This window comes from Vicia villosa, unplaced genomic scaffold (assembly GCF_029867415.1).
Source record: "Vicia villosa cultivar HV-30 ecotype Madison, WI unplaced genomic scaffold, Vvil1.0 ctg.001067F_1_1, whole genome shotgun sequence".
Taxonomy (NCBI): Eukaryota; Viridiplantae; Streptophyta; class Magnoliopsida; order Fabales; family Fabaceae; genus Vicia; species Vicia villosa.
The window spans coordinates 274,294-301,837 of NW_026705469.1; the positions used below are offsets into that span (position 1 = coordinate 274,294).

At 34.2% G+C, this 27,544-nt stretch overlaps 2 protein-coding genes and 2 long non-coding RNA genes across 7 annotated transcripts; 3 read left to right on the forward strand and 1 right to left on the reverse strand.

Moving 5' to 3' along the window:
* Window positions 1-1,717: 1,717 nt before the first annotated feature.
* On the forward strand, window positions 1,718-10,630 carry LOC131633070 (B3 domain-containing protein REM23-like). 4 transcript variants are annotated; one of them, XR_009293219.1, is made up of 9 exons: window positions 6,814-7,042; window positions 7,133-7,493; window positions 7,754-7,887; window positions 7,977-8,250; window positions 8,381-8,473; window positions 8,682-8,766; window positions 10,080-10,131; window positions 10,266-10,299; window positions 10,484-10,607. XR_009293219.1 is itself a non-coding variant. In XM_058903781.1 (6 exons), exons 1-6 carry the CDS (start codon window positions 1,950-1,952, stop codon window positions 8,690-8,692), a joined length of 927 nt encoding a protein of 308 aa, XP_058759764.1. In that variant the 5' UTR covers window positions 1,718-1,949; the 3' UTR covers window positions 8,693-8,908. The 4 variants fall into 4 exon arrangements, 2 of the variants coding, with proteins under 2 accessions (XP_058759764.1, XP_058759762.1); XR_009293218.1 differs by having other exon boundaries at window positions 10,266-10,630; XM_058903781.1 differs by lacking the exons at window positions 6,814-7,042; window positions 10,080-10,131; window positions 10,266-10,299; window positions 10,484-10,607 and adding an exon at window positions 1,718-2,003 and having other exon boundaries at window positions 8,682-8,908.
* On the forward strand, window positions 4,176-5,754 carry LOC131633071 (uncharacterized). The gene is made up of 5 exons (XM_058903782.1): window positions 4,176-4,946; window positions 5,033-5,143; window positions 5,243-5,324; window positions 5,416-5,511; window positions 5,597-5,754. The coding sequence occupies exons 1-4, from the start codon at window positions 4,489-4,491 to the stop codon at window positions 5,425-5,427; spliced, it is 663 nt and encodes a 220-aa protein (XP_058759765.1). The 5' UTR covers window positions 4,176-4,488; the 3' UTR covers window positions 5,428-5,511; window positions 5,597-5,754.
* A 4,266-nt stretch (window positions 10,631-14,896) lies between the features above and the next one.
* Window positions 14,897-25,394, forward strand: LOC131633065 (uncharacterized). The gene is made up of 3 exons (XR_009293216.1): window positions 14,897-15,184; window positions 24,967-25,059; window positions 25,316-25,394. It is a non-coding gene; the product is annotated as an uncharacterized LOC131633065 (long non-coding RNA).
* Window positions 15,972-19,153, reverse strand: LOC131633064 (uncharacterized). The gene is made up of 5 exons (XR_009293215.1): window positions 18,657-19,153; window positions 17,945-18,078; window positions 17,599-17,663; window positions 17,029-17,223; window positions 15,972-16,173 (listed from the first exon to the last, which is right to left on the reverse strand). It is a non-coding gene; the product is annotated as an uncharacterized LOC131633064 (long non-coding RNA).
* Window positions 25,395-27,544: the final 2,150 nt, after the last annotated feature.

Consider the following 27,544-nt stretch of genomic DNA (forward strand, 5'->3'; position numbering starts at 1 on the left):
TTTTATCTACAAAAAGTGTTTATATTTAGGAACGAAATTAGTAATAAGTGGTTGAATGCCCAAGTCTAAACTGATTATTAGAAGATGTATATTAAAATTTCAAAATAGAAGAAGGTATTAATAAAATTCTCCCATATTAAAAAATGAACCGTGATGTAACCCTTCCCTTCCTAAATTCAGAAAACCCTATGTTATCTTCAATCTTTCTGAGATTCAATAATCTCTGCCTCTCTTCTTCTCCATATTCATCGATCTGCTTCTGTTCTTCTCTGTACTAATGGATCGTCCGCAAGAAAGACTTCTCTGTCACCATACTATAGAGATTGGAGCGCAAGAGGAGACTTGGAACTCAAAACCCTTCAACACGACTTCAATTTTTAAGGTAAAATTAGGGTTTGATAGAAAATTAGGTTTGATAGCAATTAGGTTCAATATTTCATAAACACTTATGAAAAAAAAGCTGAAAATGAAGTATGAACAATGTGTGATATACTGTTTTTGTAAGGTCTTCCAAACAATTTCACAAAATTATGTCGGTAAATTATACTTGGGTGGGTGCTTAATCTTAAACTGGTAGCAGAAAGACATGGTCAACAACTGCTTTTCTGAATTGAACCCCTAACTAAGTGATGATGTAGAATTACTAGTGAATCACATTCAATAGTTGTTAAAAATGGATATGATTGAGCCGATTTTCTAATCCATACGAATATGGTGCGAATCATGGTGGATCTTTTTGCCATTAGAAAATGTGCAAAGTTATCTATATCATATTGTTTCCATGCATGATTATGGGTTGAATAATATTCCGGGATCAACAATAGTAAATATTACTATCACACTTCTATGAGTAATCTATCATGTATGAATTCTTTCATTCTATATTGCTATACATCATTGTTTGTAAGATCAATGCTAGTTTGAGAAACCTTTTATTTTTTATGTGGATGTGGTGGGTATGTAGGCTATTGAATACGCATGTGCTACCTCTTCATTTTATCTTATGGAATGTCCTGAATAATTCATGATTTGATTTTCTCTATATGTAAAATCAACACCTTGTGTGGTATCATGATTATATCTTCCAGTTTCAATGTATATTTTGTAATAACTTAATATTGTTTCTCTCATAGGAAGAATCAATCTAATGGAGGGTCAAGATGAGATTCTCACCTGATATCCCAATGGAGGCCCTTGTCAGTGTGCACTCTTTGATGTTCCAACCACAAATAATTTTGGGTTTCATCTAGTATCAATCAAGGTATGCTTGATCTCTAATTATTATAAATCAATCCTAGTATTAAGGTTAATGTTGAGATGCTTTATTCAACATTTTGTGATGAACTTAATGATGAAGATATGGATAATGAGAGTGAGAGAGCAAATCAATTCAACATTTTCACTTTTTGAAGTGGACTCTCTCCTCTCTATACCTCTTTAGAAATCCAGCATTAAGGCTTACTTTGGGATTGGATTGCTATTCACAATTTATGTGTTAAAATGGATTTTCTGCTTTGACTTTCTAGTTTGATTTTCTGGTTTAAATCGGATTTTGAATGTATGATTGTATTCTTTAGTGGCTTTTAATTTCAATTTGCATGAATTATTATTAGAATAACAAGGTGTTGCATCTTAGTGAATTTAGTTGCAAATTGCTCATTATGATTGCCCAATTTTTTTTTTTTTGTTAACTCTTGTTTTGTTTTGGTTGTCCTGTTTCTGTTTAGTGTATCCAACTTTATAACCCAAAACTCTAAATATATATTATGTAATTTTAATTGGAAATAGTTTCACATAGTGATTTTAAAGAAATTAGCATCAAGTTCTTTGTGAACTCTGGGCATTGATAATTTCACTTTTAGACGCATGGAAGTCAGAAGTATGGTAGAGAACTAGTGGATTTATAGAATTGAAATGTTATACAGTTATACTCAGGGGTTAGTACCCTGATGGTTGGAACTACAATTAGCTATGCAAAAGCAAAGAAAGGGTGTCTCACTCAAGTAAGTTTGATTTTGCATCTTATTTGAACTTACTTACATAAGCACCCGAATAAGTGTGTAATGAAAATAACTTATGACATACCCAGGGGCATGGTTGTCAAAATCGGGATCTCGATAAAGATCATTAAGGTATAGAAAAATTGTAAATCGTAAATTTTAACACGGATCGTAAGATCTCAACAAATAGACAAAATTATAGAAATAACTAGAAAAAATTACTTTAACATAAAATTCTCATTAATTTAATCATCAATAGCAAATATTTTATACAAAAAAAAACATAATAGAAGGATTTGATTTGAATTTATAGAAAAGATAGATGAAGGGAGGAAATCGATTCATTGTATGATTAATCGATACAAAATTCTCAGAGTTCTCGTGCCTTTTGTTTGTGGACAATCTTTATTTTACAACTCTCAAAAGCTCATTTAAAATATTGCAAGTCCCAAAACTCTAAAGTATGTGTGCACAATAGTCAGGGTTAATTATGGATCAGTTTATAGGCTGATTCCAAGATCTCATGATTTAAAGATCTTTCTCTAGGAGTTCACGCTCCAGCCATATCCAAGATCTTTGTGCCACTTAAATCCACTACGCCAAATTTAAGTTTTAGCAGCACACCTACTAAAGCGCTTCTAGTAAAAAGCGCTGTTATAGGTTGCACTAAAAACAAAATAAAAAAACACGCTAAAAAAGCGCTCTTAAAGGGGGGGGTAATGAAAGCGCTTTTCAAAAGCGCTCTTATAGGGGGGGGCTATGAAAGCGCTTTCTAAAAGCGCTCTTAAAGGGGGGGGGGGGGTATGACAGCGCTTTTCAAAAGCGCTCTTATAGGGGTCTTATAGTGGGGGATATGAAAGCGCTTTTGAAAGCGCTCTTAAAGGGGGGGGGGGGGGGGGGGGGGGGTTACAAAAGCGCTTTTTAAGAGAAAGCGCTGGCATAGGTGGCCCTTCTAAAGCGCTTTTCAGAAGCGCCCTCGTAGATGTTTTAAAATAAAACAAATTAAACTTGCCCCAATTAATTTCAGAAGCGCTTCTCAGTATCTTTCTCTTCTTCTCCTCGCGAACAAACACCCAGAATCCCTAAATCTCAGATTCTTCCCTAAATCAATTTCAGTTCCTCCGTCCTCCGTCTCCGCCGCCGTTTCCGCCTCCGTCTCCGCCTCCGTTCGCCGTTTCCGCCTCCGTCCGTTCTCCGTTCTCCCTCCGTTCTCCGTTCTCCCTGCATCCCTTTAGGTAATTTCTAAGTTTTTGAATATGCTGTATGTGGGTTGCTATATGTTCTTATTCATACTGCTATATGTTTTTGAATATGCTTATGAGAATTTGTTTGGAATTTTATATGGAACATTTAGAATCTTTAGAACTGACATTTAGAACAACACTGACATTTGGAACAACACTGAGTTTTGGTGGAAAGATTGAGGAAATTCTGAAATTCTGGGGAGTTTCATAGTTATGGTGAATTGATGAAATTGGATGATCATGTTTTGTGTTGTTGTTTGGATAATCATGGTAGAATTATGATTTAGTAAATATTACATGTATGATTATGAGTTTTGAATCTTCCTTATTAGTTTTATGAGAGTTTAGGTGGTTTGAGTTGTGACATAAAACTAAGATTCAATGATGAATTGGAGTAAAATTAGAAGATGGAAATATGGTGTTTTGATAGTTAAAACATGTGTATAACTTGTTCCATGAATGGTGATAGATCAAAATTAGGAAATAATTAGGGGTCATTCTTATGCCATAATATTGGCGTAGCTTTTTGTTTGTTGGTTGTTGTGGTTTGTTGAATTGGAGTAAAATTAGAAGATGGAAATATGGTTGTTGTATCATTAAAAAAACCACTTTTAATGATACAAAGAAATTTATAAAAAAAACAAAAGCTATAACAAACGGTTGCTATAGTAATAGAAATTAAGAGTTGCATTTTAAACTTTTTGCTTCTTAAGAGAAATAACACCCTCTTATTTTCCAAAAATACTTGAATTCATCCTTTTAAAATGTTAAAACTTGACACTTTTTGTTTTCTTTAAAAATGAATAATTTTATTGCATGCACTTTAGTTCATTTTAATAAAAAATATGTATACATGTGTTTCTCTATTTTTTTTTTTTGGTTACATGTGTTTCTCTATTTTTATTTATAATATAAGGAACATGTGTTTCTCTATTTTTTAGTTCAAATTTGCTTTCATAAAAAATGTTTGAATTTTAATATAAAAAGAAATTTCACTTTTTAAATTTATAGTTTGTTATAGTTTGTTATTTTCTTCTTTTTAAATTTTAATATCAATTTAGTGTCTCTCAACCAATTTTTTGGTTTGTGGACTTATATTACCTTGAAATAAGGTAATGTCTTCTTTAAGAAATCAGGTATTCTGATTAGGTATTCTATTATGATGATAGCTATTTATTATCTTGATAGAATTCCTTAGTACCTGATAGAGAAACCAAGAAGCATTTGTTTAGCTTAATTAAGTCATGGATAAGACATGGATGAGATCAAACCGATTGTCGAAAGAGTACGAGAAAGGGGTATGGGAATTCGTTGAGTTTGCGGTTAAGCACTCCGAAGACCCGCTTCGAATGCCGTGTCCTTGCTTGGGTTGCTGTTATGGGGATAAGGTTGACGGGAAGCAGTTGGGATCCCATTTACTACGGTTTGGAATTGATAGAAGTTATACATGTTGGACAATGCATGGTGAGAAAAGTAACGGGAATGCTGGGTCGAGTTGTAATAGGAAGTATGCTTCAAACGACGATTGCACAGACACATACGATTGCGATCGAGTCGAAGAGATTGCAGAAGCGCTTGAAGAAGATCTTGCGGATTGTCCCAAAATGTTTGAGAGGTTGGTAAGCGATGCAGAGAAACCGTTGTATGATGGTTGTTCAAAATTCACAAGATTGTCTGCGGCGTATAATACCCGACCAGTAGGGTTAGTTTCTCATTCTTTGTTCATCTAATCTCTGTTTCTTTTGTGTATAGCAAAATTTTCATATAACCTATTGTTTTAATTTATAGAGCACACTGGTTGCTGCTTGCTATCAACCCTATAAGGGAAGTCGTGTATTATCTGAATTCGGTAAATGGTGAATGGACCAATTATCAGGCCATGAAGGACATCGTTGATTTGTAAGTGGGATCGTTCTAAATATATATTCGTGTATATTTATATATTTACTTATTTGTGGGATTGATCTAAACATATGCTTTTATATATTTGTTAATTAGATCAATACAAGTGTTCCGAAGTCAACGGGACGCACAGGTATCCCGAACTAAATCTAACAACATTACTTGGATCCAAGTGCAGGTACATTATTTTTCACAATGTTGCTTATAATATATTTATGCTACTTGATAAAACAAGACAACTATAGAATCTTATTTGTTTTTCTATGTAGTGTCAGCAATAGCGAAACAGTTACGATTGCGGATACTTTGTTTTGAGGTATATGAAAGAAATTCTTCAGGCGAATCAATTAGAGATTCCGCTCACGGTATGAATTTATAACTTAAGATAATTTCATATAATTTATTACATTTAACTAAATATATCATTCATATTATGTTTTTGTTTTGTAGTACCTTGACGAATTCCGTGCTACTGCGTACCCGAAGCTTAAGCTGGAAGAAATAAAAGAGGATTTGTGTCATTTTTATATTAAGCGCTTTTTCATGTAGGATTTGTGTCGAATTGAAGTACTATAATATTATTGATGTTGTAATGATGTATATATATAATTTTGGATATTATAATGGTATTATATTAGTATATATATATATATATATATTGTCTTACTGATGGCTGAAATAATATCGTCGAAAATAAATTACAGGTCGAAAATATTACAGGCTGAAAACATATTACAGGTCGAAAATATTACAGGTCGACTGGGAGGATTAAATTACAGGCTGCACATTAAAATACCTCATTTAGCTACTAAAGCGCTTTTTAAAAAGCGCTCTTAAAGGCCCACATACTAAAGCGCTTCTATTTAAAAGCGCTGCCAAAGATTAATAAAAAAGCAAAAAAAAATAAAAAAAAAAGCAACATACCAAAGTGCTTTTGTAAAAGCGCTCTTATAGGGGGGGCTATCAGAGCGCTTTTTCCAGAAAAAGCGCTCTTAAAGCCCAACCTATAAGAGCGCTTTTACAAAAGCGCTTTAGTATGTTGCGTTTTTTTTTATTTTTTATTCTCACAGGGGGGCCTATCACAGCGCTTTTCTGGAAAAAACGCACTTAAAGGGGGGCCTACCAGAGTGCCTTTTCTTGAAAAGCGCTCTTAAAGGGGGGCCTACAAGAGCGCTTTTTCCAGAAAAGCGCTCTTATAGGGGGGGCCTACCAGAGCGCTTTTAAAAGCGCTTTCGTAGCCTATGCCAGCGCTGGCTTTGGCAGCGCTTTAAAGCGCTGTTAAAGGCCAAAAAAAGCGCTTTTAAAAGCCTTGCGCGTTGTAGTGATCGGTGGCACGTTGCCAGCGCATAAGATCGTAAGATTTGGGGAGTTAGAATGAGATCCCGACAACCATTACCATGAGTTCTTTACGGTTTATCTAAAAAAATCATGATTATCTATGAAAATAGCTTACAATTTATACCAGAACAATTGAACCATATTTTCTTTATAATTATCAAAACACTTACGTATTCATTAAAGCTTGCCTAATTGCATGCTATATTTTAAATGTATACCCCACCCACTCACTCACCCAACTATCCATTTCTTCAATATTAATTAATTGAATTTATGATGTATAGGAACTTCTTCAATCAATGCCACCCATCACTTTGTAGTAAGACCATCATAAATACAAAGTTTGGTAGGTTCATTGAAAACACGTCAATTTTTTTTAAGGGAGTCATATTTCATTTTTGTGAATCACCATTCAAAAAGAAATTCTACATTCTGTGAATCAAAATATATTTTAAGTGATTCTACATTGATATTTGCATTGCTCTCTACATTCTTTGAATCATGATATCTCAATATCGTCCAGATTTTCGTGTAATAATGATGGAGAGTAAACTTCTTGTAAGTATATTATAAAGAAATATGATGCATTGTATACCATTTTTTTTTGTTTTTGTTTTGTTCTATAAGTTTTGAACTCATGTGTTGCAGAGACTTCCAAAGATATATGTGAAAAAATATTGGAAAGGAACCTCAAATCCCATATTTTTTAGGCTTCCAAATGGTGTTCAACACAAAATATTCTGGGAAGAACGTGATGGTGATGTTTGGTTTCAAAAAAATTGGAAAGATTTTGCAAAGTGTTTAAAATATGGAGATATCTTAACTTTTAAACATACTGGTGGAGCATATTTCAAAGTAAAGATATTTGGTAGAAATTCTTTAGAAATAAATTATTCAAATATCAAATGTTTAGATGAAGTTGTTGATTTAAGTGATGATGAGAGTGAAGAACGCACACAAACTCAAAAGAGAAAAAATGGCAAAAGAAAAGTTGCAGATTTGAATCCAAGTGAGTTTATGTAATATCTTTTTTTAATTTAACGTATTTTCTTAATAATTTTAACTTCTTATTATTCTCTTCTTTTTTTTTTTTGCTTAGGTTATGATTTCAATTTTTTTCATTTGTTTTTTTTCTTATTAAACATTAATTTATTCATAATTATATTTTTTTAACTATAAAATGATTGAATAAACAAATCACAAACAGAACTCTTAATCTGTTACAAAGTAACTTGTAAATGATGAATTTATTTATTTTTTATTTTGTAGGTAGAAACAAAGGTGTGATTAAGAAGGCCAAGAAATGTTCAAACATAGGAAATATTGATGATGGGAGAGTTAATAAGGAGATTCCATATTTTGAAGTCACATTGACACCAACTTATGTCAATTATTATAGTATGGTATGTATACTATCTAAAATATCTTATAATTTTGGCTTTAATTTATATATTTTAATCACTAATAAGCTATGGTTCATGAATTGAAACAGAGGATACCAAATGTGTTTTCAAGAAAATATTTGAAAGAGACGGAAGAAATTGCAATCTTGAAAGTTGGGGAGGACATGACTATGGAAGTGGGGTTCAGGTTTGATGCTAATGCCAAAGGAATGGTTTTTCAAAATGGTTGGAAGAATTTTTCACAAAAATATAATTTACAAATTGGTGATATTTGTAAATTTGTGATGACACAATCCAAACCACTTTTATTTTCCATTGCTATTACTCGAGCCAAAATGGAATCAAAACCTAAGAAGTTCCAAGGTTTTTCTTTCTTACTTACTTTATTTTTATTGGCTAATATATTTTTGAATTGATATTTGATTAACATCTTACATTTATATTTATTAATAGTTTTTCTTAATTTTTTTCTTCATTGATTATATAAAAAAAGGTGTCTCTTCGGGTGATGATACAATTCCAAAAAGAAAAAGCATTGGAGAAAGTTCTAGAGGTAGAGGTCGCCCAAAAAAACATGTTTCCAAAGGTATTCTTCTAATTTCATTAAAAAAAAAAATCAAATTTGATTAATGTGAAGATTTCTTAGATATATGTAATTTTAAATAGTTGTCTTAAGTACAAATAGTTTTTGATTTGATCTCTACACTTATCAATAGTTTAAAGTCTCATGAATTTTTTTTTTGACCAATAGTCCCATGAATTTTAAATAACATGAATTGTTCATTTTTGTTAAGATATGGTGTGAAGGTCCAAATTTGTTGGGAGTTCAATGCAACAACCTTAACAAGAGAGTTGTAGCACAAGACTTGCACTATCAAGGTAATTGTTTGCTGGGAGTTCAGTGTCTGTTCCAAGTTAAACAAGAGAGTTAAATATAGTTGTTCTTTGAACTGTAATAATTTATGTTAGCTACTGTGTTGTGTTCATGACTATTTGAAGATTTTAGTATTTTATTTATTTATATATTTTGTTACTTAGGTTATTGCTAATTTGGTAATTTGTTTTGGTAAAAATATGTAGTACATTAGTACAATATTTGCAGAGTCTGTTTTTCACTTCATCATGGATTATGTATAGTTTTTTACTTCAACAGAAAACAGACTCAATATGCTTGCTAAAAAATGGCATGAACTTATTTTGAAGTTTAACAGAAAATAGACTTAATATTTTGCATACTTCTATACATTATATCTACTTCTATATTTTCAGTAGTGAGTTCAATGATATGCTAAGTAAAAAACTACTAAATTCCTTTTAGATATGATCCATAGTTAATGACAAATGTAGTTTTTTATAAACTAATGCATTGGACCTTTAAGAGTGCAGCCTGCTATTGAATATGCAGGACCATATTAGACAAATTGGACCATTATACCATATTTAATTGGACAATATACAATATATTTGACCTTAATTAAGACATTTCTATTGGAAAATGATATACATAATATGAGGGAATAGAAATACATGGGAAACTTAATGTGTAGAGATAATTACACATATAGTGTTTACTATAGTTGAGAAATGGTAAGCATCTTCACTATAGTGTTTACTAACAATTTGAAAAGTCAAACATGTGAAAAATAATATTTTATTTATTGATAATAATAGAAGTAATATTTTAAAAATCTGACCGAACCGAAGGAGTCGCTGGTCTATTTTGATTATTGGATCAGATAAACTATTAATTGAATTTGTGGAAACCGACCAGAATCGATAAATATCGGTGAACATTAAATGCATTAGAAAAGTAATACAATGAATATATATGCATTAGAAAAGTAAAGATTTAAACAGGAATACAATGAATATATATGAACATTAAATGCATTATGAACATTGTAATAGGCTAACCTAAGCTTTGCATACGAAAAAATATATTAAAATATGCAATTGAGATGATTATAGATGGAGTGTTTACACTGTTGAAATATAAACTTGATTTGGGCCTAATTATTAATGGTATTTTTTATGAATTAGTTTTGTTCCATGCCATTTTTTCCCTGTAATAACTAATAACCGATTTTTCATGCCATATACGAACAAATCTTAAGTTACTATTTCGGTTCAAAACTGTGTTGTTAAGTTACTTACTCATAATGAATCCTTTGAAATGTTCTCAATCTTATTAGATCTATGGAGTACAGCCATCTGTAAGTAATGTGCTCAGTGGTGGTAAATCAGGTAAATATCCTTTATTTCTTTGTCATTTTTTGGCATCTGCGAAGTGATTTATACAAAATTGCTATGTAAAATACAGTTAAAATTCTGTAGAACAATGTTATTTATTACTCTCTTCTTATGTCTTGGATTTGTAGGAATCAGTGAAATGCGATTGATTTGTTGATATTGGTACGTAGATAAAACTGTTGAAATTGTTTCATTTAGAGCATAATATAATTATTTTCTTCACATTGTCGATCTAAATCAACCATGTCACTCTTTGCAATGTGTAATAAATTGTCTTTCACTCTAGAAGATTATCATAAGTAAAGTATTTGAATGTAACTACATGTGTTGGTGTCATCGATTACAGGTGCATAACTGTGGTTACATATGTTCACATGATTTGTTGTTTAAGCATCCATATGTAAAATACGGTTAAAATTTTGTAGAACAATGTTATTTAGTACTCTCTTCTTATGTCTTGAATTTGTAGGAATCGATGAAATGCGATTGATTTGTTAATATTGGTATGTAGATAAAACCATTGAAATTGTTTTATTTAGAGCATATATAATTATTTTCTTCACATTGTCGATCTAAATCAACCATGTCACTCTTTGCAATATGTTTTACAATTCTTGCCAAACCCTCCGCGGCAATTGCAAATAAAAACGGCGATAGCGGACCCCCCTGCCTCAATCCTCTCTTGACTAAGAATTCTTCCGTAGGGCTTCCATTAACTAATACAGACATGCTGCTGGAAAAAATTCCAGCCTCCAACCAGCTTAACCATTTTTGACCAAATCCCATTTTGACCATGACATCACGCAAATATTTCCAATCAACACAATCATAAGCTTGAGAAAAATCGACTTTAAACATAATGCAGCTCCTTCTTTCTCTTCTCGCAAAGTCAATCAACTCATTAGTTGCAACAATGCCATCAAGTATTTTCCTACCGGGGAAACATGTTTGGGTTTCGGAAACAATCTTCCCGTTCACTCTGCTGAGTCTTGCTGCTAGAATCTTGGAAACCACTTTATACAAGCATCCTATCAAGCAAATGGGACGATAATCGTCTTGGCGTTAAAGATTCTCAACTTTAGGAATCGGCGCAAGAAAAGAGGAAGTCATTGCCTTAGGTAACTTTGATATCTTATGAAACTCCTGAATGAAATCAATTATATCTCCTCCAACAATACTCCAGCATTTTTTGATAAATTTCATGTTGAATCCATCGGGACCAGGACTTTTATCCCCATAACAGTCCAAAATAACATCTTCAATCTCTTCTTTTGTAAAAAAAATCCTCCAATCTCATGTTGTCCTCAGCTGTCAAATAATTAAATTCCAATCCATTGATATTTGGTCTGATGTCAGTCTGCTCCTTAAACCGTTTAGCAAAATGCAGTTTAATCTCATGCTTCACCTCTTCCACAGAACTAACCACCCCACTACTCGTGCTAATCTCCACAATTGCATTCCTTCTGTACCTAGCCTTCATGATTGAGTGAAAATACCTTGTGTTGAACTCTCCCTCTTGTACCCACTTTTGCCTAGATTTCTATCTTAGAATACACTCCTTTAATTGCAGACAGTTCCAAATTGATTCAGACTTAGCTTTCCTCAAGTCTTGCATATCTTGTGATATTAAAGTTCTGGAATTTTCCATTTCCAACTCAAGATCATTTTAGACCTCAACATTTCTCTCCACCTTTAAATCAACCCAGCCAAATACGTTTTCATTCCACCACTTTAACCTCACCTCCAACCTCTTAAATTTTTCTTTGATTACAATTGATTTCTTGCCCTGGATCACAAATGACTCCCATTCTTTCTTGACAAACGATAGGAATTCCGGATCGTCATACCAGGCAGACCTATGATCCGAGACAGACCTATGATCCGAGACATCCTTATTTCCATAAGTTTGAGCCACGACATTCCAACTCTGAATAATTCTTTCAGATAATAAGAACCTATCTCCACGACTGCTAGAAATTGTTTTAATGTATGCATACATATATGTATATGAATAGTAATAGATGAAATATTTTATTTAGTTTTAAAATAATAGCACTTAATTATTTAAGTAATAAATAATATTAAGTAATTTAAGATACATACATGATACATATGGTATGATATAAAAAAGAAAAACAAGTGAATCAGATATTAGATTATCTAAAAATAATCTTAGAATTTATGTATATAATTATTGATCTTCTGATAGAATTATATAATATTTGGGATATCATAAATGAATAAATATGATATTTGTAAATTAATCATTATATCATTATAACATAATGGTGTCTAATGAAGTCGATCTTACGAGAACAAATATTTATGTAGATTTATTTGTTCATATTTTATTAAGTTAGAGTGAAATTTAATTTTCATTTTTATTGAGTTAATATGTAATGAAGGAGTACACTTGTTGTTTGGTTGATTAAAAATAAAAATTGATATGTTATTGTTTCTGGAAAATTGATTTATTTGAAGGATAGTGTTTTATTTATTTAATGAATAATGTGAAAATACTATATGATGGCTTTTAATTACATAAAATATATATAATATTATTTTTATTTGATGGGATATTGTATTAAATTAATACAATGATGATAATTGAATATGCTTTCAATAAAAATAAATATATATGAGTATTTATTTATTTTAATCCGATGAAAAGTTGTCACTCGGAAGTCATTCTAGCAAACCTGCAAAATAAATACTTAAATAATAAATTTATATTTATCACTATTAATAGTGACATCACTTAATTATCTTATAAGGAGACCTGTATTATCTATTGTGAAAACCATAATACTTTTATAAACTTTGAGTAAGTATATGAGATTTATTGACTTAGAGACGTCTTAGTAAATATTGATTGATGGAAGAAAATTGTGTCTTCATCAATTGTGTATAAAGTAGCTACTGATTAACGAGGTAATATCCTCTATTTATATGAAGTCAGGTCAAAGTGATCCTCTGAAAAAGCTCTTGGAAGAAATTGGATTTGTGAACACATCGAGGATAATTGGACTTAAGGTCAATTGAAATTAACAAGTGATGGGAACCCAACCTTTGTGATTGGAGATCCCATGAAAAAGGTTCATATGGGTAAGAACAAGTCACTTGTTAGCTCTACTAGCGCGCGCACACACACACACACAAAATATTTGATTAATTTTTCTTGCGTCCTTTTCTTATGGTGTAGATGAGAAAGTGCTAGACAATGTATTACTGAGAGGATAAGCTTATTTATGTAGCTTTTAATAAATTTCATATCCTTTATTGGTGGTGTATGATTTGCAACATACAGTTGATGAAATCACCTATATGAGTATTGAGTGGGACCGTTTGTATGAGATCTTGACGAAATATCTAGAGCACTCATGAAATAACCAGGCACATGCATGACCTATTAGCGCACCACAACGTCAACAACAAGAATTATGGGGGTGTGATGTGGATGGTAGACCTCTAACATACGTATAATATCTTTGGTTCATATAGTTTGTTACACTAGTTTGACGCATGACATCCATGATGTTAAGCTAGAAAATTCTTTTTCACTCTTCTTTTGAACTTTTGAAATATGGGGGGATTGTTGTAAATTTTAAATATATTTTAAAAGTTTTAAATAATTTTATCTTTTCTTTAATTGACAAATATAAAAAAATATTTTTTAATTATTATTATTATTATTTATTTTGCTTTATGATGATTTTAAATTGGTCAAATAATTTAATAAGTTTGACCTGAATGAATCAAATCTATTACTCCAACTTTCTCTGTTTTATATAAGTCTCCTACCATTTACAAGAAGATGACTGGAAGAATAGACTGTAAAAAATATTTCGTCTTCTCTTTCTTCTTCTTTTTTTTTTTGGTTACATATTTCGGCTAAGGTTTCTTCTTGTTGTTCTTATACCTCATATTCTTATTACGAATTTGAGAAGAACCTGTTAAATCTTGGGGGATTTACGTTAATGAGGCGGATAAATCCTTAAAGACAGTATACTTACACGTCTGAGATTTATTTAACTGGCCTCAAATTTATTTAACTGTTTATTATTTTGTAGGTTTAATCGTTTTTATTAAAAAAAAGGACTGGATTATGTCGGTGGCAAAGTTATACAACAATGATGATGAGAGTTTATTATTTTATCAAGTTTATTATTTTATCTGGTTTTCATTGTTGATTTAAGTGATGATGATGAGAGTGAAGAACACACACAAACTCAAAAGAGAAAAAATGGCAAAAAAAAAAAAAGTTGCAGATTTGAATTCAAGTTAGTTTATGTAATATCTTTTTCAATTTAATGTATTTTCTTAATAATTTTAACTTATTCTTCATCTTGTTGTTATTCACTTTTCTTTTTTTTGGTTATGTTATGATTTCAAAAAAAATTCATTTGTTTTTTTCCTTATAAAACATTGTTTTATTTATAATTAAATTTATTTTTTAACTATAAATTGATTGTGTAAACAAAATCACAAACAAAACTCTTAATATGTTACAAAGTAACTTGTAAATAATGATATTTTTTTAAATTTTGTAGGTAGAAACAAAGGTGTGATTAAGAAGGCCAAAAAATGTTCAAACATAGCAAATATTAATGATGGGATAGTTAATAAGGAGAATCCTTATTTTGAAGTTACATTGACACCAACTTATGTCAATTATTATAGTATGATATGCATGCTATCTAAAATATCATATAATTTTGACTTTAATTTATATATTTTAATCAATAATAAGGTATGGTTCATGAATTGAAACAGAGGATACCGAACGTGTTTTCAAGTAAATATTTGAAAGAGACGGAAGAAATTGCAATCTTGAAAGTTGGGGAGGACATGACTATGGAAGTGGGGTTCAGGTTTGATGCTAATGCCAAAGGAATGGTTTTTCAAAATGGTTGGAAGAATTTTTCACAAAAATATAATTTACAAATTGGTGATATTTGTAAATTTGTGATGACACAATCCAAACCACTTTTATTTTCCATTGCTATTACTCGAGCCAAAATGGAATCAAAACCTAAGAAGTTCCAAGGTTTTTCTTTCTTACTTACTAACTAGTATAAGACCCGTGCGTCTGCACGGGTAATTCATATCTTAATGTGAATAATATAGTGCAAACGAAATTTAAAACCTTAAACACTTAAAATGAAGAATATTGAATTAAGATTTACAAAAATAAAATAGATATGAAATCAATATTTAGTAAATTTGTTTTAGAGAGCTGTGGTATAAAAATACCAAAAGAAAATAGAACAACAATGATAAAAAATTGACTTCAAATGACTCCAAGAATTTAATAAATAGATAGTGCATTTGGGATTAAAAAGCTATTTGATCAATTATTTGAATGGTCATAGTAAAACAATTAGTTTGTTGCATACAAGTGTGAGAATTATTAAAGAAGATTGATGTTAAAATAACAATAAATATGAGTGTATATGAGCACATAAATCTTAATGGTTCTTAGAAATATACTTACAATTGTTTAAGTAAAACATCATCCTTGAAAGTGAAATATTATATGAAGGCTGTATAAAAAAAATTGGGAGTATTATAAAATTAAGATAGCTAGGTTTATGTTCCAATCTGTTTTGTAATGCTTCAACTAATTCCAATCACACCACATTGTTAATAAAAGATTAAATGCTGACTGTTATAAATTCATGGGAAACCTAATACAATGGACTGAAGCAACTTTATAAACATTGAATATCAATCAATGGTAGATATATTTAATATCAGTCAATGTAGTCTAAATATAATTATATATTTAAGAATATTCCACCCGCATTTATTGAAACTTTTCAAACCATCAATCGGTATTTATTGCAAATATAATAGTAAGCAAGGTATTAACTAAAAATTAAATTATAGATTGCAACAGGAATCCTGCAGTATCATTTGTTCTAAACATTTGGAATAATAAAATTAATTTCCAACAATTAATATAGAGAAGATAAATCTGATATGTCTATAAGTAGAACCTTTATCACCCACTGCTGTATTGGCCTGTTATAATCCCTGTAGCATGATAGTTAAAGTAGATTTTCAATTGCTAATAATTTGTATACTATTAGTAAAATGATGAGGATTGGATAAAGATTGGCAGTAAAAGAACATAATGAACAAAAACCTAGGAGTATTTGTTTAAAAATGTTTAAAGACAAATCATGAAAAGATGCTTCATCACTTTTTAGTAATGGTGAACTGAATCTGCAAAATCAAAACATCAATATGCAGGTATAAGTTCGACTTTCTTGAGCCATGTCAATGTTGTCTTGTTGTGTTCGAAGCAAAAGAATGAAAAGTCAAATTTAAAATATTAAATATGTTTTTTATAAGTTATTATTAAAATTTAACATATAAATCTTGTAAAGTGAAAGTTGTCACACTTATTTAATCACAATTTTAATTCAACCATGTGCCAAACAGACCAAAGTAAAAAATAGTTTAGCTGGAACTAAGAACAACCAATTGCAGAGAAATGGTACATCAGCGTGATAGACATAGTCTACAAGATATACCCAATTGGTTGATAAAAAGATTGCACAATAGAAAGGTACAAGTTTTGCAAGTTATATTGGTTAAGAAAGTACTTGTTTTCTGCTTTTTGATAGTGATGTAACAGGCGCGCGGTTCAAGGATTAGTGTAGTGGTTTAAGGTATATATACAGCAGCAAAAGGCAAAGAGGAACCAATTGTTAGTTGGTCCAGTGGTGATTGGCGCTGGACTTGGTAGGGAGAACCACGGTTCGATCCCCCACAACTACAATCGGGAGGGGGATGGAACCACTTGATGCCAGAACTCGCCCCCGAACCGGACTAAACCGGTGGTATAAAGCCAAAAAAAAAAAGGCAAAGAGGAAACAATTGTACCTTTGAAGGTAGGGTTGAAAAGCAGCTTTTGTGCAGAATTTTGCTAGGTACGCTCAAGTAGGTACTGATTCAACTGGAGGATTTATGTAAATGAAATGCAAATAATATTTTTAAACAAACTTGAGGTTCAGTAGTATCATTAAGTCATGCACATATTGGCTCCAATTTGCAAAACAAATGTTCTCTCCAATTTTCCTAAAGATAACAAACAAACAAAATTCAGAATTTAAGTAAAAAATTTCAGAACATCGGTTAAAATCTCAGAACCATGTTAAATCAAATGTATACCAACATTTTCATTTTAGAAGAGAAATCAGAACACGAAATACAATGTTGCCACAAACCTCATTTTAGATCCATGTGCTCTTCAAACAAAGTTAAAGGAATCATATTGTGATCTCATTTTACAATATTGAAATTAGTTAGATAAATTTTAAAATTGAAATTTAATAGTTACAGAGAAAAAAATTTTAATTTAAAATTCAAATTCAAATTCAAAGGATAGCACCATCGTAACTATCTTTAGCATTTGAATGGATAAGTTGCAAAATCACTAACTTCACCACTTACAAAATCACTTTTTTTTCACTACTCTCTTTGAGTTGTTTTGCCAACACCACCATCTCATCTTGAAGCTTCATGAGTAAAATTTTCAACAATAAAGTACAACAATTAATATGATTAATAACAAAGCATTGAGAGAGCAAACACAAATGACAATAACAATTAGATACTCCTATCTAATAAATTTTTGCATATAATTTAGTAACATTGACCTCAAAATATCAGTCCTACTTTTGGAAAAAATATATACCTTTGTTGTTTTAATTTTTTTGCATAGAAACCTAAGTTTTATAGGCTATAGAAACCTCCGTGTAGTAGAACTAACAAACCATTAAACAAACTTCAATTGTACCTCTGTTTTTTAATGTGTGCATGTCCTGCAGAATCCAATTTAACTGATGATAAGTGATTTGTCTCATAAGGAAGCTCTATCTTCAGTACTTGAGGCTGCTCTCCAATGAATCATATGTGTAATGGTAAAGCAGTCTACAAAATACAAGCTACGGTGAAACAGGTTAACATTAACTTACACATGCCTTCTTTACAATTCTTACTTCCTTTTCACTTTTTGGATTGGATATCAGTAGATCATCATGATATAAGGTTCATAACAGAAGTAGGACAATAACTTCTCCTAGATAATAGTACATACAAACCATTTCATTATAGCCCTGATTCAAAGTGAGACAAACTTCAAACTAAATCTTCATTCAAAACGGTACTTGCTTCAACATTCAAATTCAAATTAAATATTCAAAAATGCAGGGGTAAGACTAAACATTCAAAAGGAAACTAAAAGAAGGAAGGATGGATTTAGTTGATTCAATCCAGGATAAGATGAATATGAAAGAATAATGAACACTAAAACAAATAGAGTTTGCTCCTATTAAAATAAAATAAAAAACATAAAATTCATATCATCACAAACATAACCCATTAAATAATTACATAAATATATAGGGTCTGTTCAAACAAGTTTCAGCAAGGAATAAAATAAAAGGGAAAAATAAAAACCCTAAAAAAATTAAATAAGAAGAAAAAACAGAAAATCAAGAAAAACTTACACAGGAGAATCAATGTTTATTGTGTTGCTTGCAAAAAATTTACATGAAAGTTCACCACAAAAATCAAGAAAAACACTAATACTCTGAGAAAGCTACCATCGTGTAACCCTCATCTAAAAAATTCCATCATTGTGTTACCACCCCTCCTCCGCCATTTATTTCGCCGATACACTACAAAAACCAAAGAACACAACAAATCTGTTATGAACAAAATTTGTTAGGAACATAAGAAGAAGAAGGCGTGAAAGAAAAGGGAAAACATTCATTTTGAGAGTAGCAGAGGAAGGAGAAACGAAGACGAGGAAGAAAGGGGACGGCGACAGATTTAGGGTTTGATGAGCTGAATGAAGGTTTTAATGGAGAAGAAGATAGTAAGCCGCAGAGGGAAGAGAGAAAGGGGAGGAGAATTTGAACGTGAAGAGTGAGAGAGAAAAAACGGAAGAGAGAATGAGACGGAAATATGAATTGAAATGTATTTTGAAATTGTGTAAGCTGTTTGTCTACCATGTAAAACCCTAAATCAAACAATATTATTATTACACAATGGTTAATTTGATGTTATGAAATAATCAATAGGAAAATTGACAAAAGGGTGCCACATAGATTAATGGTGATATATGATTGGTGTAAGTGAAGTTTGATTTAGCAAATTACTAAAATGGGCATATTTTAGTGTAAATTAAAATTAACAAAAGGGTAATTAAGGGAGTTAATAGGCATGTTATATTCTTAGTTAGGTAGTTGATATATTTTTGAATTGATATTTGATTAACATCTTACATTTATATTTATTAATAGTTTTTCTTAATTTTTGTCTTAATAGATTATATAAAAAAAGAAAATTTCTTTGCCAACCTCCCTACCTTCTAGTCCACCTCTGGTGAAAACTCCATACTACCCCTGACTTCGGAAATGAACTTCCGAAATGCAAGAAAAAAGGTGGTTTCGGAGATGCATCTCCGAAAGCGCCTTTTTTTTTGAAAAAATTGTCTTATTTCGGAAGTTCATTTCCGAAAACAGCATTTCGGAAATGAACTTCCGAAATACTGCGCGTTTTGCAGATTTATCAAAACACTCCCCCTCCCCCAAACATTTTACCCTAATTCAAATCAAAAACAACCCCTCTTCAAATTTTCTGCAAAAAGCAAGTGTAAGATCAAAGATATTGCCCAAGTCTTCTTCCAATCTCAACCAAACTCATCATCAAACACTAATTGGTAAGTTTATCATTGTTTTTTCAAGTTTTAGATCTATTTGAATAAACTCTATTAGGGTATTTAGAAACTGAAAAAATCACATTAAGATAGGTTAGTACTGATATTAGGATGTTTAGTAGGCATAAAAATAGTTTTGGTGTAGGTTTTTTGGGTCTGCCATTGGAGGTTGCAGAGAAGGGCCCAGGGTAGGGAGACCCAGACTGCGTCAGCTAGACGCGAGCGGGCGGCGGTGCAGCTGGCGTCGACACAGGGATGGGGGCAGGGTCGGGGACGCTGTGTGCGAGTACCCGAGGACGTGGGAGAGGGTACCTCTTCATCTGGATCTAGGAGTCGGCTGGCTCGGGTATCTTCTTCACTACCACGATCACGTCGCTCGGCGTATCTGAGAGGGAGAGGTATTTTTTATAATTTAACCGTTTAATTGTCACCATTTTTTATAATTTAACTTTTTTTTGTCGCTTATTTAATATATGTCGCTTATTTAATATATGTCGCTTATTTGTTTTTTTTTTGTAACAGGAGAGAGAGCCGCTGAAAATGGTGAACCACGCCCGAAAGATTTTAAGTCTGTTTAAACCACCAGCTGAGTGGTTTAACGACCATGTGCGAGGTTCAGGGCTCTGCATGACGGGGTACACCACCATCAGCACCGGCATGTAGGGGGCATTTGTGGAGCGCCGGCACAAGGAGATGTCCTCTTTCCACCTGCCAGTTGGGGAGATGACGATCACCTTGCATGACGTGCAGTGTCTTCTCCATCTGCCGATCAGGGGGCCGCTGTTTCACCACTCCAGGATCCAGAGGGTCGAGGCCATTGAGTGGATGACGCTCTATTTGGGCATGGAGCACGAGGTTGCTCACTTTGAGTGCGTCACGACATCTGGGCCTCGTGTCCGGTTCACCACACTGAGCACCTATTTTGAGCACCACCTGAACGCGGCTGCCGATGCCCAGCAGGCGGGTGACGAGTTATTCACACAGTATCACCGCAGCTGCGCTCTTCGGTGCTAGTACATGCATGTGGTAGGTGTTGCATGCTTTGTGGACAAGAGTGCAAGGTACGTCGACGTGACCTACCTCTGCTACTTCATGGACCTGGATACCGTTCACCAGTGGAACTGGGGGGTAGCTACTCTGGCATACCTCTACCAGAAGCTGAATGAGGCCTCCAACTGGAGGACGAGACAGTTGGTTGGATCCTGCATACTACTTACGGTACGTTTTATTTTAACACATTATCGTATTTATTTATTTATGTTTCATATTTATTTATTTATTTATGTTTCATATTTATTTATTTATTTATTTATTTATGTTTCGTATTTATGTTTAATACATTATCGTGTTTGTGTTTCAGAGCTGGATCATCTCCTACTTCTCCCGCATCCACGGCTTCCACATCGATCCTGCGTACGTTGACGCCATGCCCAGGGCCGCCAGATACGCTCTCTAGAGGGGGAACGATGCGGTGGGACCATACCGTTTGTACTTGGACCGCACGATGCACGACGACGTCACTTGGAGGCCATTCGCCGACTACGCTCAGATTGTCCCCTTTGACGGCATTGCTTTATATTCTGGATGGTTGGCATGCGAGACTACCATCATGGTTCGGTATCTCCCCGAGCGGTGCATGCGTCAGTTCGGATTCATGCAGCGGATACCCAGGTCACCCTTTGAGGCTGCTCCCGACAGAGTGACCCGTGTGCAGCTCACTGCCATATGGGCGGAGTGGCTGCAGCATGTGGTACCGCAGGAGTACCGTCTCACTCGGGTCACACAGGACTGGCACAGTGAGGAGGGGTACGTCACATGGTTCTACCGGGTGTCCCATCCTCTACTGAGACCTGACGTTCCCGGCGCTCCTAGGCCAGCACATGAGGAGATCCTGGAGAACCAGCAGGCCGAGGATGACCACGCCATTGATCTCCTGCCGATCTGCCAGCGGATAGAGATGCTTGGGCGGGGTTTTGGCTAATATGCATAAGGATTTCCTTATGCACCGTGCATAAGCCTACATAAGTCATTGAAACTACAGTATTGAGTATTGAGTATCGAGTATTGAGTAGTGAGTATTGAATATTGAGTAATAATAATTGATGTCTAAAATTTGATTCAAGGGTCCATAATGATCTATGCATGGTGCATAGATTTTTCTCTATGCACGGTAACTGCACCCCTTGGGCGGGACGCGTTGGATCGAGGTGTCGTTCATCAGGGCGGTCCAGATGCAGTCGCCGTGATGGAGATGATCGTCACTGATGCGGGCCGTGCGGCGGGGTACAGGCGGCAGAGGAGGGCCCAGGGTGAGAGGGTTAGGCACACCCAGTAGTGGTCGGGCTTATTTATTTTTTGATTTCGGATTGTATCTTTCGCACAGTATTATTATTATTTTCGGTTTGTATATATTATTTTCATCGGATTTATCATATGAGTATTTTCAGTTTATCTATTGCTTATTTTATTTGGCGTTTACGTTTAATTAAAATGCGAGACTGTTTTATCTAAAACATAAAAAAAAACAGGTTTTGCATAACTCGGAAATGAACTTCCGAATTCACCCCCCATTAGGTGTTTTCGGAAGTTCGTCTCTGAAGACACCCCCCATGAGGTGTTTTCGGAGATGCACTTCCGAATTATGCAATTTTTTTAAAAAAAAAAGCGCTTCGGAAGTTCAATTCCGAAGCAGGGGTATTTTGGGTTTTTCGCTGGGGGTGACCCCCATAGGGAGGTGGCTAAAGAAATTTTCTAAAAAAAAGGTGTCTCTTCGGGTGATGATACAATTTCAATACTATTTTTGGATGAGTGCATAATTTTGTCTATTGTTTGCAATATTGTTGATTGTGTGTCAAAGTCCTCACCTTTCGATGTTTTTCATCTACCGATGAATTTTTTCTATGCGTGATTCGTGATTGAGCTTGTTTTGTTTTAGAATATTTTGTATGAATTTTATACTTAGGATTCGTTTCATTTTCATGTTGTCGTTGTAGGATTGTGGTAAGTATTTACTTTGTTCATACGTGTTTGTTTGAACCGTACAATTGTTTCATTTTTCCAAATCTTGTTGATTCTTGATTCTTTGAATTTTTACTTTTGCGATTTGAGTGTTAGGCCTTGTTTGAGGACAAACAAATTCAACTTGGGGAGAGTTTGATAAGTGCCAAAATGTAGTTATTTGTGTTTGTAAATAGCGTCACGACATCTGGGCCTCATGTCCGGTTCACCACACTGAGCACTTATTTTGAGCACCACCTGAACGCGGCTGCCGATGCCCAGCAGGCGGGTGACGAGTTATTCACACAGTATCACCGCGGCTGCGCTCTTCGGTGCTGGTACATGCATGTGGTAGGCGCTGCATGCTTTGTGGACAAGAGTGCAAGGTACGTCGACGTGACCTACCTCCGCTACTTCATGGACCTGGATACCGTTCACCAGTGGAAATGGGGGGCAGCTACTCTGGCATACCTCTACTAGAAGCTTGATGAGGCCTCCAACTGGAGGACGAGACAGTTGGTTGGATCCTGCACACTACTTACGGTACGTTTTATTTTAACACATTATCGTATTTATTTATTTATTTATGTTTCATATTTATCTATTTATTTATGTTTCGTATTTATTTATTTATTTATTTATTTATGTTTCGTATTTATGTTTAATACATTATCGTGTTTGTGTTTCAGAGCTGGATCATCTCCTACTTCTCCCGCATCCACGGCTTCCACATCGATCCTGCGTATGTTGACGCCATGCCTAGGGCCGCCAGATACGCTCTCCAGAGGGGGAACGATGCGGTGGGACCATACCGTTTGTACTTGGACCGCACGATGCACGACGACGTCACTTGGAGGCCGTTTGCCGACTACGCTCAGATTGTCCCCTTTGACGGCATTGCTTTATATTCTGGATGGTTGGCATGCGAGACTACCATCATGGTTCGGTATCTCCCTGAGCGGTGCATGCGTCAGTTCGGATTCGTGCAGCGGATACCCAGGTCACCCTTTGAGGCTGCTCCCGACAGAGTGACCCGAGTGCAGCTCACTGCCATATGGGCGGAGTGGTTGCAGCATGTGGTACCACAGAAGTACCGTCTCACTCGGGTCACACAGGACTGGCACAGTGAGGAGGGGTACGTCACATGGTTCTACCGGGTGTCCCATCCTCTGTTGAGACCTGACGCTCCCGGCGCTCCTAGGCCAGCACATGAGGAGATCCTGGAGAACCAGCAGGCCGAGGATGACCACGCCATTGATCTCCTGCCGATCTGCCAGCGGATAGAGATGCTTGGGCGGGGCTTTGGCTAATATGCATAAGAATTTCCTTATGCACCGTGCATAAGCCTACATAAGTCATTGAAACTACAGTATTGAGTATTGAGTATCGAGTATTGAGTAGTGAGTATTGAATATTGAGTAATAATAATTGATGTCTAAAATTTGATTCAAGGGTCCATAATGATCTATGCATGGTGCATAGATTTTTCTCTATGCACGGTAACTACACCCCTTAGGCGGGACACGTTGGATCGAGGTGTCGTTCATCAGGGCGGTCCAGATGCAGTCGCCGTGATGGAGATGATCGTCACTGATGCGGGCCGTGCGGCGGGGTACAGGCGGCAGAGGAGGGCCCAGGGTGAGAGGGTTAGGCACACCCAATAGTGGTCGGGTTTATTTATTTTTTGATTTCGAATTGTATCTTTCGCACAGTATTATTATTATTTTTCGGTTTGTATATATTATTTTCATCGGATTTATCATATTAGTATTTTCAGTTTATCTATTGCTTATTTTATTTGGCGTTTACGTTTAATTAAAATGCGAGACTGTTTTATCTAAAACATAAAAAAAACACAGTTTTTGCATAATTCGGAAATGAACTTCCGAATTCACCCCCCCCCCCATGAGGTGTTTTCGGAAGTTCATCTCCGAAGACAGCCCCCATGAGGTGTTTTCGGAGATGCACTTCCGTATTATGCAATTTTTAAAAAAAAAAAAAAGCGCTTCGGAAATTCATTTCCGAATCAGGGGTATTTTGGGTTTTTCGCTGGGGTGACCCCCATAGGGAGGTGGCTAAAGAAATTTTCTAAAAAAAAGGTGTCTCTTCGGGTGATGATACAATTCCAAAAAGAAAAAGCATTGGAGAAAGTTCTAGAGGTAGAGGTCGCAAAAAAAAACATGTTTCCAAAGGTATTCTTCTAATTTCATTAAAAAAAATCAAATTTGATTAATGTGAAGATTTCATAGATATATGTAATTTTAAATAGTTGTCTTAAGTACAAGTAGTTTTTTATTTGATCTCTACAGACTTATCAATAATTTATATATTTTGAACTAAATTTTTTTTAATTGTGTTGTTAAACTAGTTTAAAGTCTCCTGAAAATTTTTTTTTTGACCAATAGTCCCATGAATTTTAAATAACATGAATTGTTCATTTTTGTAAAGATATGGTGTGAAGGTCCAAATTTGTTGGGAGTTCAATGCACCAACCTTAACAAGAGAGAGTTGTAGCACTAGACTTGCACTATAAGGTTGTTTGCAGGGATGAAATATTGACATTGGGTGCTTTAATAAAGGTTTTGCGTGTTGGGGTGCGTGGTGAAGAATGCAGAAGGGGGAGTTTGTTTCAGTGCATGCAAAAAGGAATGAATCTATGTCTCTATGCTGGTGGCTGAAGCGCTTGGTGTTAGATGAGGTTTGGAACTTGTGAAGCTCTTCAAGTGGGAGAATTCTACTCTATTGACCGACTCACTTTATGTGGTGGACTGCATATAGGGCCCACTTGGTTTTAGCATATATTGTTTTTCTAGTTGAGGATTATACTAGTTTGTTGTTTATTGTTAATTCTGTTTCATTTAGGTTTATGAAGCGTTTTCTTAATTCTGAAGATCACTTGATAGTTGGTGCAACTAGGTATGTTGGGAGTAGATCCTAACATAATTTGTACCATGTCCATGTGTTTGTTTCTGTTGTTTGAATGAAAGTATTTTTCCATCAAATTTTTTTTCACCTTTGATAATTTGATAATTTGCAATAACTGTATCTCGGGATAATCCTATAAGCCATAATTTAAACACTTCATCTTCTTCCGAAGGTTTCATACTTGAGGGACTCGCCTAGTGTTATGCCCCAAAAGGAGATATCAACTCTCATATGGTTTTCCCATCGCCCCATTTGGATAACGTGGGACACTGCATTTATCGGGCTGTGAAGTAGTCAAGATAATTAACTGACTCACATCTCCCTTGAAAATAGGGATTCAGCGGTCTACTATTGACCGATTGGGTGATGATCATTTCCAAGGTAATCGTAGGCCATAAATCCTCTATAAATATATCTTCTCCCAAGGGGGGGGGGGGGGGACACACTCTAAGTCATATTCATTATTCACAACTAAAAGACCATCACGCTCATCATAATCTCCAAGCACGATTACCCTAACTCTATGTTTGCTACCAAGCATCGTCGATCTCCTACATGACCTCTCACCTCACGTGAGTGGATGTGTCAAACTATCTCAAAACACCACCGTACATCACTTCCTACCACATTTGCAAGACCTAACCTCCAAAACATATTATACACCTACTAAGGTCTTTGAGTCTCTCTACCCTTACAGGGACACTCACACCTATACATTTTTACCAGTACAATAATTTTCAACATCTAATCGTCCCCGTGGTGTTTAATGTTGTAAAAATCAAACAAGTTCGGAGATTTCATCCATCTGACTCCCGGAGGTCTACCATCACCTTCCAACATCACAATTAACAGTTTTTCACTATAGAAAGGGTCCTTCAAAATTGACTCTTCCATGTCTTGGACTAACACCGATTGTAATTTTTGACATCTTACTCTTCACACGATGTAGAATGTTGTATCAAATAAACAAGTTCAGAGGTTTCATCCATTTGATTCCAAAAGGTCCACCATCATCTTCCAACATCAAAAATATATGTAAGTTAAACATTATATCTTGACAATTTTTTATTTTTAAAAAATTAAGTTGCAACCTATATAAAATTTAGGTAAGCTAAATATTAGATATGTGTTTTTTATTGAATATGTTAAAAAAAGTGAAGTTTATGAGTTATAAAGTTCGAGTAAATGCTACAGGACATTATATTGTACAATTGTAGCTACTTAGCAGCAACAATACTAATTAATCACCTAACCTTCATCCATCATCTAACCTCACATGCACCTACCTAACCTTCTCCCTCCCGGCCTATCCCTAATCCCTATATTAATTACCCATACTATACTACATTATCATAATTCACTCAATAACCACTCTAGAATAAGTTAAATATTAGATATGGGTTTTTTATTGAATGTGTTAAAAAAAAGGTGAAGTTTATGAGTTATAAAGTTCGAGTAAATGGTACAGCACATTATATTGTACAATTGTAGCTACTTAGCAGTAACAATACTAATTAATCACATAACCTTCATCCATCATCTAACCTCACATGCACCTACCTAACCTTCTCCCTCCCGGCCTTTCCCTAATCCCAATATTAATTACCCATACTATACTACATTATCATAATTCACTCAATAACCACTCTAGAATAAGTTAAATATTAGATATGGGTGTTTTATTGAATATGTTAAAAAAAAAGTGAAGTTTATGAGTTATAAAGTTCGAGTAAATGGTACAACACATTATAT

Bases quoted from the DNA above. Each gene is read 5' to 3' on its own strand.
- LOC131633071 (XM_058903782.1), top strand. From the start codon at position 4,489: ATGGATAAGACATGGATGAGATCAAACCGATTGTCGAAAGAGTACGAG. The intron at 4,947-5,032 runs GTTAGTTTCTCA...TTTAATTTATAG, and splicing joins TATAATACCCGACCAGTAGG to AGCACACTGGTTGCTGCTTG. The intron at 5,144-5,242 runs GTAAGTGGGATC...TTTGTTAATTAG, and splicing joins ATGAAGGACATCGTTGATTT to ATCAATACAAGTGTTCCGAA.
- LOC131633070 (XM_058903779.1), top strand. From the start codon at position 6,986: ATGATATCTCAATATCGTCCAGATTTTCGTGTAATAATGATGGAGAGT. The intron at 7,043-7,132 runs GTAAGTATATTA...CATGTGTTGCAG, and splicing joins TGATGGAGAGTAAACTTCTT to AGACTTCCAAAGATATATGT. The intron at 7,494-7,753 runs GTGAGTTTATGT...TTTATTTTGTAG, and splicing joins AGTTGCAGATTTGAATCCAA to GTAGAAACAAAGGTGTGATT.